The sequence below is a fragment of the Eptatretus burgeri genome, chromosome 5 (genome assembly GCF_056783735.1).
Source record: "Eptatretus burgeri isolate ZD-2024b chromosome 5, Ebu_testis_v1, whole genome shotgun sequence".
Classification (NCBI taxonomy): Eukaryota; Metazoa; Chordata; class Myxini; order Myxiniformes; family Myxinidae; genus Eptatretus; species Eptatretus burgeri.
The window spans coordinates 113,292,411-113,310,041 of NC_140965.1; the positions used below are offsets into that span (position 1 = coordinate 113,292,411).

The following is a 17,631-nucleotide window of genomic DNA, read 5'->3' on the forward strand; positions in this document are numbered from 1 at the left end:
GCTGAGCTCGGGTTCTTCTCCAAGCTGTCCCAGACTGGTCTGATGCTCTTTACTGTCAAGTAAGACATTGAAACCCTTTTTCTTGCCGAGTCCTGAGAGTGCACTGTTTGAATCGCACCCAGTGAGTGCGTGGAAGCCGAGTAAAGCATTATACAGCTCAGGTCCTAGTTTGTGTGCCAAGCTTAGATTCTTCTGCTGGTGTCGGTGAGAATGCAGATCTTCTCCTCTGCATGTAACGCAGGTTTTCTTTACTTGTCCATTTTTCGTAGCAATTTGAGTTCCATTTAACATCCGTGGTTGCCAAATTGTCAAAATCTGATTTTAAACGTTTGTATACTTCATCTCGTCAGAGTTCCAGTGCTGCAACAAGTGTCTGTAAGGTGGTATCTCGGGCTATCCTCAGTGTATCGTTTGAGTCCATCTGACTAATTACACTGAACAACAAAAATTTTTTACTGGAGATGTGTAAAGTGATTTAGACTAATTTGGGTACGCTGGTTTCAAAAATCATAACCGTTTTGCTGTATCACGTCAGGATTTTCAGTAACAGAAATATTCCCATTGCCTAGAAGTCAGGATTTCAATGAAATTTACAAAAATTCATTTATTCATTTATTTCATCATGAATGCTTCAAAATTATAGAAATTACAGAAAAACTCCACTAGAATGTAATTAAAAATGCTTTAGGCATTTGGCTTTGCGTTTGTGCTGCTCTGTGTCAGTTTCACGATGCAGGAACCAGCAGAAATCGCCCATCATGTTCGGGTTGTGCCGCCCTTGGTAACGCGTCTCCATGAGTGAAATCTCTTGGTGGAATCGCTCGCCGTGCTCGTCCGAGACTGCTCCCAAGTTGTCAGGGAAGAAGTTCAGGTGCTGGTGTAGGAAATGGATTTTCAGGGACATCCTGGAGCCAAGTTTTCTGAAGGACTCCAGCAGCTGCTGCACTATTTCTTCATAGTTGTCCGCGCGCTCGTTCCCCAAGAAGTTGTCCGTCACAGCTTTGAGCTCCTCCACGCTGCCAGCTCTTTGGGGTTTAGAGTTGTCGGAAAAGTTTCATCCTTCATAATCTGTCGGATTTGCGGTCCAACAAAGACACCAGCCTTGGATCTTGGCCTCCGACAAGGTGTTGCCAAACTTTTCCTTGAGGTATAAAAACCCACGCCCATTCAGATCCATTGCCCGTACAAAACTTTTCATCAAGCCGAGCTTTATGTGGAGTGGTGGAAGGAAAACCTTGGCTGGGTCGACAAGGGCGACATGCTTCACGTTGTGTCGACCAGGTACATGCTCTTTTCGCTCTTCCCAATCTTTCTTCGTCCAGTGATTCTTGTCGTCTCTGCTATCCCAGAGACAAAGGAAGCACATGTATTTCGTGTAGCCTGACTGCAGCCCTAACAACAGCGCCACCACTTTCAAGTCTCCGCAGATGTGCCAGTTGAAGTCATTGTACTTGATGGAATCAAGCAGCTGCCGCATAGTCTCATAGGTCTCTGTCATGCCGAACGCGTGAGCCAGTGGGACTGATGGTTTCTCGTTGCCATTGTGGTGAAAAACAGCCTTCAAGCTGTTCTTCCCCGAGTCGATGAAGAGGCGCCAGTCTGCAGGATCGTGATCACACCCAAGTTCTTTCAACAGACCGTTGATGTCACTGCAGAATGTCATCGTGTCTTCCATCTCAAAGAACTCAGCCATGTCTCTGTGATGTGCTCTGAACAAGGATATCTTGGTGTTAGGTTCAAGTAGATTCCACTGCTGCAGCCTTGATCCAAGCAGCTCTGCCTTCGCCTTTGACAGCGAGAGATCTCTTACAAGATCATTTAAGTCTCCCTGGTTCAGAAGGTGTGATTCTTGAGTGTCGGGTTCAAAAGTTTCATCATCACCATCCTCTTCACCACTGCTTACAGCTATGTTCTGATCAGCTGGAGGTGTTGGAACGGGGTTCTCGTCATCATGAGGCACAGGTTTACGAGCAGAGACGCAGTCAGCGTACTTGATGTGACCTTTATTCTTCTTGTTGAAGCCGGCGATGCTTGTGCAGCAGAAATAACAATCATCATGATGATTCTGCGGCTCACGCCATATCATGGGCACCGCAAATGGCATGCTCGCGCGCTTGCCCACCAACCACTGAGTCAAGGTTGTGTGACAGCTTGTGCAGCAGATGTGTGGTGCCCAGCTCTGTTCTTGGTCCCCCACCTTACACCCGAAGTAGTGAAAGTAGGCGGCCTTCATTTTCACTGCTGTAGATATACTTCGCTGTTGATCTTTTTTGGTATAACGACCACAGACATAACAGAAGTTGTCAGGATGATTGGTACAGGAACGCCTACTCATCTTTATCTGAAAGAAAGAAATATAACACAAGTTAACACCAATTGTACGAAATAGACATGTTAAAGACATATGTAAATTTCATTGAAATCCTGACTTCTAGGCAATGGGAATATTTCTGTTCCTGAAAATCCTGACATGATACAGCAAAACGGTTATGATTTTTGAAATCAGCGTACCCAAATTAGTCTTAATCACTTTACACATCTCCAGTAAAAAAAAATTTTTGAAATTTGTTGTTCAGTGTTATGCACTTGTGAAAGTTAGTCAACTTCTGTCTCTTTACAGGTAAAAGTTGCACTTCTGCCTGACTCTGAACTGGCCATTGCTTCAGTTGGCTAGTAGGATTCTTTCAGATGTTCAATCTGGAATGACACAGAAAAGCAACTATGTTAACCCACAGCGTCTTTTACCATCATTACTAACATGACATTTTAAAACTTTATTTTTGTAATTATCTAGTCCATAAGAATTTCAGAAAAAAATAGACTAACACAGCATTTTTAGTCCAGCAGCATGAACCTGTGAAAAATTCAATTGTTCACCACCCATGACAGAAAGGTTTGACTTGACAATTTAGTATGCTCTAAAAGATGCCTAAAATATAAAAAAGCTCTTAATATTTGATTTGTTTGTGATTTTTACCTCTTGTGGTGTACAGTTGAATGAATATCGACATTTCAGGACATATTCTGAAAGAGAATTATAATACGAAGCCAATGATACCTCAATATTGAAAATTGGTTGAGTCTCGACAAAGATATTCACGTTTACGTTACCCCTCCCCTAAATTTTGCTAGCCCACAGTGACCCTCTTGGTAAGTACCCTTGGCATGTATAATGGCCTGTAGAATTTTTATAATACCACGATTTGAAACCACATACTACCTGGAGGTGTTCTATAGGGTCTATTCTACCACTCTGTCAAGTCTTGTCAAACCTTTTCTGTGGGGAGTGTTGAACGATTTCTTTTTTTTTCAGGTCCTTGCTCCTGGACTATCAGATCAATATTAATTCACAGGAGGGGAGTCTCTCGTTCTTGCACGCCGATGGAACTGTTAGAGACTGGAATAGTCTGAATGCATCAGGTGTCAGAACCCCCAATGTTGACACTTCCAAGAGAGCTTTGTGTGGTTAGTTTGCATGTAATCACCAGGTTCAAGTGCACGAGTCTTCAGCATTGAAGTTAAGCACTAAATTGGATGAAGATTTTTTTTTTTTTAAATAATGAGCTATGGTGTGAACAATAGCACTACGAGGATGAGGCATAGGCCTAAGCCAAACTCAAGGGAAGGCAATAGCACACTAGGCCTAATAGTCATCCTCATGGGCCAATCAATGGTTCACAGCAAACTGACAATATTATTGCCTGGACCTGAAACATATATATATATATATATATATATATATATATATATATATATATATATATATATATATATATATATATATATATATATATATATATATATATATATATATATATATATATATATATATATATATATATATATGCCTGGTGTTGGCGCAGTGGTTAGGGCAGTGGCTTGGGATCCAATAGGTTCTGAGTTCAAGCCCCGTTGGGCCACTGAATTAATACACCAGGGGGTTGACTCAGCCTGTCATCCTTCTGAGGTCAGCAAAATGAGTACCAGTATACTGGGCCGGTGTACATCCCGCTTAAAATAGGTGTACTATATCCCTGTGTTGTCAGAGGCGACCAGGGTTGCGTCAGGAAGGGCATCCAGCGTAAAACATGTGCCAAATCACTATGCGGATCATACGGATGATCCGCTGTGGCGACCCCGTACGGGAGCAGCCGAAAGAAGAAGAAGATATATATATATATATATATATATATATATATATATATATATATATATATATATATATATATATATATATATATATATATATATATTGTTGTGGTTGACGAAATTCGCAAACCACCATTCAGGTCCCGTAGGTGAGATATCTCTGTAAGTATATGTGTAGTTAGCCCAAACCCGTTGTTTAGAGGGAATAAATGTTATTCATTCGGGCTGCGACCCTTTTAGATAGCCGTTTTTCTTTTACTATCTTTATTTTGGACCAGCCACCATTACTACCACCACAACCACCACCAACCACGTCTCAACAGCCATCACACAACAACCACCAACCGCAACGCCGCTTAACAGCAACAACAACGCCAACAGCCATGACCTTTACCGTCACATCTCGCTCTCGCAACCATCGCATCACCGCCATTCCCGCGCCGCTTGTGGGCACCGATCCTGGACTCGTACAGGGCGCGCACCGAGCAGCGGGTGCAAAAACACCAGCCTTTCCGAGAAATCGGATCAAGAATGATTCACGCCCACTTCTGTTCCGTCCTATCAGCGAGCGTGGGGCGATTTGGCCCCGCCTCCAGGTGCGTCGGAGTATAATCGCTATATGCAGATTCGCGGATCAAGAATGATTCACGCCCACTTTTCCTCTGTCCAATGGGGAGCGTGGCTCCGCCCCCGAGCCGTTCCTGATCCAAAAATCTGCATATGATTTCTCCTGTCGCACTATAAAGCGCCGAGCGCAGAGCGAATCAGGGCAGTTGGAGAGAGTTGAGAAGAGGAAATAGTTGGAGAGTTGTGGCGGCGGCGAAATCAGTCAAGAGAGTGTCTGTCGGGGTCCGGAGAGGCTGGAGAAGCCAAGAAGCTTTGTGGAGGTCTGCGCTCGTGTCAGAGTCGGGGAGCTGCGGAGAGGGGAGGCCGGGAACGTGGTCGAGGTCGCAGTGGAGTCGCTCGTCGCGGGACCCAAGCCAGCCAGATATCCTCTTACCCCCCGAGCATCAACAACCCCCCCTGTTTCCCCCCGCGCTGAGATAGTGTGAGAAGGGGGCCCCGTTCCCACCCCATTCCAGGCAGTGCCAGCGAGGCCCGCGGAGTCGGGGCGCCGCTGCCATTTTGCGGCTCATCACCAGACGGGTAGGCTCGACGCGGTCTCGGCCCCAGGCCCGTCTGCCCCCTTATCATTGAGGGTGGCCCCTTTTTCTTTTGCTTTGGAGTATATGTGTTGTCGGCGCCGTCTGTGAAGTAAAACTGTGTAAGTGTTGCCGTGTGCTCGCGTAGTCGGTAGTAGATCTGCATTGTGTCTCTTTTGTTGCATTTGCTTTTTGTGCAGAATTGTCGTGTTACTTTTACATTTGCTTTTGGTGCATAATTGTTGTGATTGTATATGTGTGCTTTCCGTTTGCCGCGGAATAAATGTGCTTTATGTTGAACTGTTTTTCCCGTTTCGCTTCGTCTTTTCTTTTATTGAATCTCCATCCTACTTCACGTAAAGGGTTGGTCGTGGGCTAAATATGCCCAATAATTAATCGAACCGTCGAGGTTGACGATAACACCGCTCGGTTATCCCGATAGTACGGAATGGGTCGCTTAAAGTGGCCCGTGTCCGAAGTCGACCTGCGGCGAGGTGCGATCGCCCGGTCTACCCTCCGTGTGGGTACTTAGGTAGGTCGAATTTGGCGAACAACCCTATCCCACGCGGGGGGCCGATTGGCACGATCGTGGTGAGGCCGAAAGGCCCACCCGTGACTAGTTCCCGGCGTTAGTCCGAGAGGGTCACGACGGGATTGTCCGTCCGGTGGGCGACGTGCCGCGATTCGAGTCACGTGGCCGCCAGCACGCCGGCGGGCGCGAATCCGCAACAATATATATATATATATATATATATATATATATATATATATATATATATATATATATATATATATATATATATATATATACTGTATAATCCGAAAACAGAATTCAACGAGAGGGGGAGCACTCGTTAGAGTGCAAAACCTCCACTGCCAATACTGCTGGGTCACTTAAGTGAACCTGATATCCTATTCATTGTAGGTCAAAACGGATCAGACTCTACTGAACCACGATTGAAAAACTAAACTAGATCGACGCGCATGTAGAAATGCCAAAAAAATAAAATCGAATTTTTTTTGAAAAAAAAGTTGCAAAATGTTTTTTTTTTCTCTAACAAATTTTTTGGGGGGGGTTGGAAATCACTTAAAACATGTTGAAATGCAAAATCAAAAATTCAAATATTTTTTTCAAAATGGCCGCCATAGCAGCCATATTGTACTTTGGACCAAGTTCAAAATGTAATGGCATGATCCTTGGACCATACCTAATCCCCCCACCAAGTTTCGTCGAACCGTTGAGGAATTTTTCTGTAATACTGTTCACAAACAAACAAACAAACAAACAGACAGGGGTGAAAACAGTAACCTCCGATCTTCGATGATGGAGGTTAAAAATAACTTTCCATTCGTTCGTCAGAGCCGTTGGAGTGAATTTGCATATTTTTCCACCGCTGCCTTTAAAATCTCTAATTTAATTATTATAAGTCATAGAGCTTAGTGGAGCTCCTTATTTTGTCAGTCTATCCTTCCTCTATGTCCTCATGCCAACGGAAAAAAATATTTGGATGATAGTGGAAGAGAAATTCCTTCCAGAATGTTATTTTTCCCAGTATGAAATGCAAGCCGCGACTAAACTGCGAAACATAAGCCGTTTTTAATCGGATTTTCGATGTAATCTCATTACCACCCTATAGATACTGATAAATCCGAAAACAGATTGAAAATTTTTCGTTCCCTTCGATGGCGAGGCGCCGAAATGTACGCGGCCCGCCAACAATCTTTTTTTCTGTAATTGAATCATCACAAGTCCGACAACCCAATGATACCCCTCGTTTCGTAGATCTATACCTCACCTACCTCCAAGTACCGATGAAAAATTATTTACATTAACCGCCGCTAAAGGGAATTAATCAGCGCATTTTATTTCCTGTTCTCAAAGTATCCAAAGCTGCTTTAGTCGACAAAATACCAAAAATCCTCCAATTTTCAGCTGGTTTTCTACGTTGGGATTTCGCCGATGGCTGTCGACTGCGAAATCTGAAAACAGAATTCCAAAATATCTTTCCGTTCGTTCGTGAGAGCCGGTAGAGTGAAACTGCATGACAGCCATAAAGCCTAACGTTAATCGAATAGGCCAGCGGCACGAAGTCCTTTATTCGCTCATAACTCAACAACACAAAGTCACACAAATTCAACACACACATCATTGTGCAGGTAATAACGTCAGGCATCCGGCGATATCAGTTATAAAGGTGAAATAAGCCATTTTGGTCGCTAAAGGGGCCCCGAACCGTTGCGGCCTACAACTATCCGAGGCATGATGCTCTGCCTGAATTATTGTTTATGAATTAAATATTTAAAAAAATAACATCAACAAACATCAAGAGTTTGCTCAACTTTTATTCAGTGCTCTGAAAATTAATGGAACATGATAACACTGGTCAAACGTATATACAAAATGGCACAAACATGGCCAAAACAATGTCACTGCAAATCTTGAGAAGTACACAACTGTCACTGTCACTGTAACTAGTTGTTCTTCTTTGTTGTTGGAGGTGTCTTCAGCTCCCCAGATGGGCTGCTTGCAGCATCAGGACCGCTGGACAGGTTGAGCATTCCTGAGAGTCCAGAGATGTTTTACAGACTCTGACCGCTCGTGTCAAAGGCGCTTGGGCTCTGGTTCAGTGCCTGGTCAGCCGAGCCTATAGCAGCAGATGCAGAGGCGGAGCTTGGCTGCTGCGTGATCTGAGGAGGAGGCTGGAACCCATAATGAGGGGGAGGAGGCATCATCCGCTGGTACTGAGGCTGCTGCTGTTGGTACTGTGGCTGCAGTGGCTGCTGCATGTACGGGTCCACATAGTCAGTTGTCTGTGAGCCCCAGACTGACGCAGCCAGTGCCTTGTGTCTCCACATGTGGGGAGGTGGCTGGTACATCTCCGATGCCGTGGGGGTGTAGGTAGCTGGTGCTGAACTTGGTTGCACGGAAGCAGGAGCAGGGAAGGTGGGGACTATGGGGGGTTCTTCCTCATCACTCTCCTCATCTAACAGCTCACTGAGGATTGAGGTGAAGTGTGACCATGCCTTCCGGAACTTGAACTTAGACATGCTGAGCAGGCTGTCACGCATGCAGTTGGCGAAGGCTGCGGTGATTGTGATTGTCTGAGGCTGTGCGAGACGTTTGAGGAGCTCCCCAGACTCGTGCACCCTCTTCTGGAGTGACTGCAGCAACTGGTCATCGTCCTGGCCACGCTTCCCATTGCCCTGTGAGGATGAAGAGGGAACAGGGGAGGGCGTGCTGTCGTCATCAACCACGATCTCTGCACAGGCACCCTCGGCAGCCTCGAGGTCCCCGCTGTGTGCTGCAATGGTTTCCTTTACCTGTAATTATGTCAATTGATTAGTAAAATGCAAGGCAAAAATACGAGGCAAATTCAATGATTTGTAGTAATCAATGATTAATTTGCTTAGAGATCTGTAGTACAGTAAAGCTAATATAAATAAATATTAGTATTGATATTAATATGTGTTTATACTTACACTGTTGACGGGCTCAGCACGATGGCGGACCACAGTCTTGAGGAAGCCGAAGTTTACCTTCACCCACTGCTCGCACATGAGCTGCTTCTCTTGGACATCAAGACAAAACTGTCTTCTTGGCCTTCTTCTTCGCAAGGGTTGGCTGAGAGGAGGTGGAGGCCACGGACGCAGCTATCGATGCCACCGACGATGCCCGAGAGGCGTTGGAACCAGCATCCTCCCCGTCAGAGGGTGAGCGTGATGGGGAGGGTGTGGGTGATGATGGATCCTCCTTGCGTCCGCATCCACGGCCACGACCAGGAGAATTCTTTGCAGCGTTATTCGAAGTTTTCTTCGGCATGACGATGATGTTGACACTTCGATGTCTAGCTTGGTTATGATTAATATCGTCGAGCGGCAGCGATTTGAATGGTTGAGCAGCAGCCTATTAATAGGCTTCGCCACGTGATCATCGGCGATACGCTGCCGCACGCTATGCACACGTTCGACTATCGTTGGGCATAGGTTGTGAACGCCGACAACACGCTAAGCATTCGTTGGTATAATTTATCTATAAGTTATCGAAACGTTCTGTGTACGTTACTAATACGTTATGCATAGGTCCAACTCATTATGAATACGCCCAAAACTGAAAAAAACATCAATAGTTCAGCGTATGCCAGCGTTTTACATACATTTTGATATGTTGCCATACGCTGGCTAAAACGTCAAGGTGTGACAGCGGCTTTAGACCTGTGAACATGGAACATTCAAACATATCAAGAATCCTTTTAACGTTCCTCATGAACCCCATACTAACATGATACCTGCACGAACATGATCCCCATACTAACATTAACCCCATACTAACATGAACCCCATACTAACATGAACCCCATACTAACATGAACCCCATACTAACATGAACACCATACTAACATAAACCCCATACTAACATGAACCCCTTATTAACATGAACACCATACTAACATGAACCCCATACTAACATGAACCCCATACGAACATGAACACCATACTAACATGAACCCCATACAAACATGATACCTGCACTAACATGAACCCCATACTAACATGAACCCCATACTAACATGAACCCCATACTAACATGAACACCATACTAACATAAACCCCATACTAACATGAACCCCTTATTAACATGAACACCATACTAACATGAACCCCATACTAACATGAACCCCATACGAACATGAACACCATACTAACATGAACCCCATACAAACATGATACCTGCACTAACATGAACCCCATACTAACATGAACACCACACCAACATAAACCCCATACTAACATGAACACCATACCAACATAAATCCCATACCAACATGAACACATTACTAACATAAACCTCATACTAACATGAACACTACACTAACATAAACCCCATACTCACATGAAGACCATACTAACATAAACCCCACACTAACATGAACACCATACTAACATAAACTCCATACTAACATGAACATCATACTAACATAAACCCTATACTAACATGAACACCATACTAACATAAACCCCATACTAACATGAACACCACACTAAAATAAATCTCATACTAACATGAACACCATACTAACATGATCTCCACACTCACATGAACACCATACTAACATGAACACCATACTAACATTATCCCCACACTCACATGAACCCCATACTAATATGAACACCATACTAACATTATCCCCACACTCACATGAACGCCATACTAACATGAACACCATACTAACATTATCCCCACACTCACATGAACACCATACTAACATGAACACCATACTAACATAAACGCCACACTAACATGAACACCATACTTACATAAACTCCATACCAACATGAACACCATATTAACATAAACCCCATACTAACATGAACACCATACTAACTTGAACGCCATACTAACACGAACCCCATACTAACATGAACCCCATACTCACATGAACACCATACTAACATAAACCCCATACTACCATAAACCCCATAGTAACATGAACACCATACTAACATGAACACCATACTAACATGAACAAATTACTAACATAAACCTCATACTAACATGAACACCATACTAACATAAACCCCATACTAACATGAACCCCAAACTAACATAAACCCCATACTAACATAAACACCATACTAACATGAACCCCATACTAACATAAACCCCATACTAACATAAACCCCATACTAACATGAACCCCATACTAACATGAACGCCATACTAACATGAACCCATTACTAACCACATACTAACATGAACCCCATACTAACATGAACCCCATACTAACATGAACCCCATACTAACATGAACCCATTACTAACCCCATACTAACATGAACCTCCTTATTAACATGAACCTCATAATAGACGTGTGTGGTGTGAAGTTAAGATGGTTTGTTTCCCTTGGTCCGTCCGTGGGACCCGGAATGAATGTTCCATCATGACATTTGATTGACAGACCAGGTACAAGTTCCAAGTCAATTCACTTCGATCTCAAACCAGGGGTTTCAGGTTCCACAAGTTCGTGGTCTCAAACAATCAAAAAACGAAACTTTATCTTATATATTTTTTCTCCCTGGTTTGAAAACACTCTTAAACATTTATCTGAACAAATCAAACAAAAGTGTTTTTACAGTTTCCATCCTTGACGAAATATTCAAATGATCATCTGCAGCTCCCCCACCAGGTGATGAGTCACGCGCGTTACCTCTTGTTTTAATGAGTCAATTAAATATTCATCTAATCTAATCTGTACAATGTAAAGTTTGTTTGAAGGTCTTGTTTCATGTGTAAAGGTGTTATTATCGATTCATGTTTTCTTTGCATCCCAATAAGCACCGATCACGCTTTCCATGGTTATCATCACAGATCTTGGAGGGACGTCATTAAGTGAAGAACACCAATAATCACACGTTTATCACTTAACTTCGAGTGTAATTGAACTTGATTGTAACCGGGATTAAGAAGTTTGGTGTAAACGAAGGAACATCCAGGGCTCATCCTCAGTCTCTTTTCGTGTTCATCGACAGTGGACCCGGTCGAACCACCCTTGGGGTCGTCGGAGCCACCCTTGAGGTCGTCCGAGCCACCCTTGGGGTCGTCGGAGCCACCCTTGAGGTCGTCCGAGCCACCCTTGGGGTCGTCGGACCCGGTCGAGCCACCCTTGGGGTCGTCGTGTCATGTAAGTTCCATTGTTGAGGTTCCATTACCTTTGCTTGCTCTGTCATGGTGTTCACTCCACATTGTACTCGATGTAAACGTTTGGTTACTAATTGTGTTCATGGTTACTAAGTGTGTTCATGGTTACTAAGTGTGTTCATGGTTACTAAGTGTGTTCATGGTTACTAAGTGTGTTCATGGTCCTTTTGTAGGGTCGAGAACCATTCATCACAAAATATTCCGGAACGGTGCCGTTTGTTGGGGAAACTTTCGAGTCGGTTGTTCTTTGTTTTCCCCTTTATTTATGACCCACGGAGTGAATATGTTAACATTTAAAAACAAACTCTTCACTCCATTCTCATCGGACACGATTCACACAAGAAATTCGAGTTTTATCTTCAAATTCAGTTCTAATTTGTTTTATTCGTTTTCATTTGGTGTTTCTTTTACCGCAATCGGTTCCGTCCTCCAGGAACCATTCGAGTCGGACTTCAGGGTAGTTTTAATTAATTAATTATTATAGCCCTGTTGAGTGAACGTTTAGTTTGTTATTCGTTTTAACCAAACTTAAACAAGTGCAGGTAAAGTACAGGTAAAGTACAGGTAAAGTACAGGTAAAGTCCAGGTAAAGTTCGTTCAGTCATTCTCATTCTTCATCCACAGCACTACCTGGTGCTCCAAGCACGACTATCTCGACTACGTGGTTTACCTGGTGGTGGTGGTGGTGGTGACGAGTTGAAGGTTTCAGGTGTATCGATTTGGAAGTAAAATATTTTCCTATTTCTCACGAACCAACATTTCATGTTTGTTACCGAATCCGAAAATAAGTTTTTTTTTTTTTTTTACGAACTAGTGTTTACAAGAATTGTTGAGTGTATGTTATTACTCTTTGTAGAAGATGTTCCTCTTGTCATATTTTATACATCCTTTACCAGGATGGCCTTCATGTATGCACACTCGCCGAGCTCAGCTGCCTAGCCTGGGTTCGAATCCCCACCCAGCTATAAACGGTCGTTCATCAGTGTACGTGTATGTGCCGTCCCTCGGATGCACGTTCAACTGCTGTTCTGTCTGACTGCATTAGTTGGGGGACGTCAAAAGACCCCTTCAGAAAGAGTCTGAAAATTATCCCAATTTATGTATGTGTGTGTGTGTGTATATGTGTATGTGTGTGTGTATGTGTATGTGTGTATGTATATATGTATAAGCCTGGTGTTGGCTTCGTGGTTTGGGTGGCTGGCTTGGGATCATCGGGTAGTGAGTTTGAGACCCGTTGGCGGCTGAATTAACACCAGGTGGGGTTGATTCAGCTTGTCATCCTCCTGAGGTTGGCGAAATGAGTACCAAAGTACTGGTGTAGGGGCACAGCATCAGTGGCACAGCTGTGCTCCAAAAATGGTCGGAGTGGTGACTCATCCAAGATTGTGCCAAATAGCCAAGGAAAAACTGCTTTGGCAGTTCCAATGCTCTGTTCCAGAGTATGTGAAGAAGAAGAAGAAGAAGATTGAGAAGAAGAAGAAGAAGAAGAAGATTGAGAAGAAGAAGAAGAAGAAGAAGAAGAAGAAGAAGAAGAAGAAGAAGAAGAAGAAGAAGAAGAAGAAGAAGAAGAAGAAGAAGAAGAAGAAGAAGAAGAAGAAGAAGAGGAAGAAGAAGAAAAATGTGTGTCTACTGAAAATTTTCCAAATTCCATGTACATATGGTCTGTAAATATGTACAGGTATTTCAAAAAGATTGATACAACTGACTTCGTGCTATTTCTTAGTTTTTTGACCTGTACCGTTTTCCTTTTCAGGGTTTGGTAGTGTTATTGTGGTATTTATTCCCTGGGAATTCTAGTTCCGTAGCTTAATCATGCCATTGACAGTGAAGCAGAAGACAAAAGTGGTTGCTCTGTGGAATGAGAATAAATCATATGTAGACACGTGCCGGAGGTTCTGTCAGGAATACGACCTCAGAACACGTCATTAACTCACAAATTCTGCCATTCAATGTATTGTGAAACATTTTGAGCACAATTTATTTTTTGATTAATCAATTAATTGATTAATTACTTAATTATTATAGATCTATTAATAGTTATTTATTTTATTTCTCATCCTGGCAATATGTCAAGCACCTTCTGAGCTCGGAAGCTGATATTTGGACATGACAGTAACAAAGTGACTTGGCTATGAAGGGTATTTTTCATTTCTTGATTAATCAATTAATTGATTAAATATTGTCTTTGTTGATTGGCTGGGCGATATCCCAACCATCCTTTGAGCGAGGAAGCTGAAATTTGGGGACAAAATTGAAGATTTGCTTTGCAAAAACACTATTTTTCGTTTTTTTTATTCATGAATTAATAGATTGATTTGTTAGTTATTATCGATTTACTTATTACTTATTATATTTCTCACCCTGGCAATATATCAGGCATATTTTGAGCTAGAAAGCTGATATATGGACATGGCTGTGACCATATGATTTGGCTATAAAGGGAAATTTTTTATTTATTGATTAATCAATTCATCATTGAATAATTATTCATTTTTCGATTAATTACAAAATTTTCAAAAAGTTTTCGAAGATTCGGATGGAACAGTGGTGGTTTAGGTTTGCTGTTCGGCAATTAATTATTTTACAATTATTATTTATTTATTTTAATTTTACAATTAATCATTCAATTTTGTACACCACTCCCTCCCATTTCTGACTCCATGTGCTGCAAGGCAGCATTGCCAGCGATATCACATACTGGAGGATTTGTTATTTATTTATTTATTTATTTAGCACGGGGACAGTGTACTTTGAATGTACTGCCACTTGGTGTATCTTTTGTACTTTGAATGTCCGGTGTACTTTGAAACAAAATGTGTCAATAACAATAATAATAGAATATTATTATTGTTATTAACATTTATCATTTCATGGATTTACGAACGTTTATTTTCTTTTGTCATTGAGGAATCTTTTTGTACATATTGACATTTGTCTCATAGGCCTTTACTTTGTTGCTTGCACTTTCTTTCTCATTGATTTGTGAGATTAATTCATGATTGATAAAGGTAAAACATTTCAAAATGGCCCCCAGTTGCTATCTTTACCTAAAATATTTGCACTTCCTTCAGTTTGGATTAGTAAGTGCTTAACATTTTGGGGGAGAGAAGGCAAACCATGACATCAATCTACATCTCAGGCTTGTGGGTGTTCATCAACTTGATTAAGTATTTCATAAAAAAGTTTTCATCCAAATGAATTGCTCCATCATTGCTGTTTATTGCAAATAAGTTGAAAAAGTTTCCATTTGTGTTTCAAAGAGCCATTTCCCTGGCTGAGGTTCCAACACAATTCAATCAATATGCAATGGTTGGCAGATTTCTTTTGTTTCATTGCCATTTTATGTTATGATTATTTTTTAGAACATTCTTATTGTTATTGACACTTATTGTTGAAAGGATTTATGAATGTTTATTTTCTTTTGTTATTGAGGTATCTTTTTCACATGTTGTCATTTGACTAAAGGCCTTTACTTTGTTGCTTACACTTTCTTTCTCATTGATTTGTGAGTTACGAGTAATTGATTGATCATGGTAAAATATTTAAAATGGCTCCCAGTTATTCTCTTTATCTGAAATATTTGCGCTTTCTTTATTTTTATTAGTAAGTGCTAAATATTTTGGGCAAAGAAGGCAAACTTTTACATTAATCAACAAGCTTGGCTTGTGGGTATTCATCAGCATGTTTCAACATATTCAAAATAATATTTCACCCAAATTAATTGCTCCATCTTTGCTGTTTGTTGCAAAGATGTTGAATACGTTACCCATTTGTGTGTTTCAAAGAATCATTTCACTGGGTTAGGTTCCTCCATCATTTATTCAATAAGTAACAGATATTAGATCAGATTTCTTTCCTTTCATTGCCTTTTGATATTATTGTTATTGTTATTATTATTGTTGTTGTTGTTGTTGTTGACACATCATTTAATGGATTTAGGAATGTAGATTTTATTTTGTCATTGAGGTATATATAGATTTTTTTGGGGGAAAAAAAGATATATATATATATATATATATATATATATATATATATATATATATATATATATATATATATATATATATATATATATATATATATATATATATGAATGTATATTTTTGCACATATTGTCATTTGACCAATAATCCTTTACTTTGTTGCTTGCACTTTCTTTCTCATTTATTTGTGAGATGAATTCGTGATTGATAAAGGTAAAACATTTCAAAATGGCTCCCGGTTGCAATCTGTACCTAAAATATTTGCACTTTCTTTATGTTGATTAGTAAGTGCTGAATATTTTGGGGAAAAGAAGGCAAACCATGACATCGATATACATCTCAGGCTTGTGGGTGTTCATTAACTTCATCGAAATGAATTGCTCCATCATTGCTGTTTATTGCAAAGAAGTTGAATGAGTTTCCCATTTGTGTTTCAAAGAACTATTTCCCTGGCTGAGGTTCCTGCACAGTTTAATCAACAAGTAACTGTTGGCAGATTTCTATACTTTCGTTACCATTTTATGTTATTATGATTATTTTAAAGAATATTCTTATTGTTATTGACAATTATTGTTTTATGGATTTATGAATGTTTATTTTCTTGTTAGTGAGGCATCGTTTTCACGTGTCATTTGATTAATAGGGCATTACGTTGTTCCTTGCACTTTCTTTCTCATTGATGTGTGAGAAATCAATTCTGGCTTGATAATGGTAAAATATTTAATATGTCTCCCAGTTGCTATCGTTACTTGAAATATTTGCACTTTCTTTATTTTGATTAGTAAGTGCTGTATATTTTGAGGGAAAGAAGGCAAAACTTGACATCTATCTACATCTTCGTCTTGTGGGTGTTCATCAACTTGATTAAGTATATTCAAAAAAAGTTTTCATCCAAATTAATTGCTCCATCATTGCTGTTTATTGCAAAGAAGTTGAATAAGTTTCTCATTTGTGTTTCAAAGAATCATTTCCCTGGCTGAGGTTCCTCCACAATTTAATCAACAAGAAACGGTTGGCAGATGTCTGTCCTTTCTTTAGCATTTTATGTTATTATGATTATTTTAAAGAATATTCTTATTGTTATTGACACTTATTGTTTCATGGATATATGAATGATTAAGTTATTTTGTTATTGAGGTATCTTTTTCACATGTCGTCATTTCACGAATAGTCCTTTACTTTGTTGCTTGCACTTTCTTTCTCATTGATTTGTGATATATTATTTTTGGCTTGATAATGGCAAAACATTTGAAAATGGCTCCGAGTTGCTCTCTTTACCTGAAACATTTGCACTTTCTTTATTTTTATTCATAAGTGCTAAATATTTTGGGCAAAGAAGGAAAACCTTGACATCAATCAACATGTTTGGCTTGTGCGTATTCATCAACATGATTCAAGATATTCAAAAGAAGATTTCACCCAAATGAGTTTGTCCATCTTTGCTGTTTGTTGCAAAGATGTTGAATACGTTTCCCATTTGTGTGTTTCAAAGAACCATTTCACTGGCTTTGGTTCCTACATCATTTATTCCATTAGTAACAGCTGTCAGATTTCTTCATTTTCATTGCCTTTTTATGTTATTAGTATTGTTGTTGACACATCATTTAATGGATTTAGGAATGTAGATTTTCTTTTGTCATTGAGGCAAATATATATGTATA

General features: G+C 40.7%; 1 protein-coding gene across 1 annotated transcript; it reads right to left on the bottom strand.

The window, feature by feature from the left end:
* Positions 1-7,630: 7,630 nt before the first annotated feature.
* Positions 7,631-9,786, bottom strand: LOC147027181 (uncharacterized). The gene is made up of 2 exons (XM_085880309.1): positions 8,772-9,786; positions 7,631-8,612 (listed from the first exon to the last, which is right to left on the bottom strand). Exons 1-2 carry the CDS (start codon positions 8,847-8,849, stop codon positions 7,872-7,874), a joined length of 819 nt encoding a protein of 272 aa, XP_085736435.1. The 5' UTR covers positions 8,850-9,786; the 3' UTR covers positions 7,631-7,871.
* Between the last annotated feature and the right edge of the window lie 7,845 nt (positions 9,787-17,631).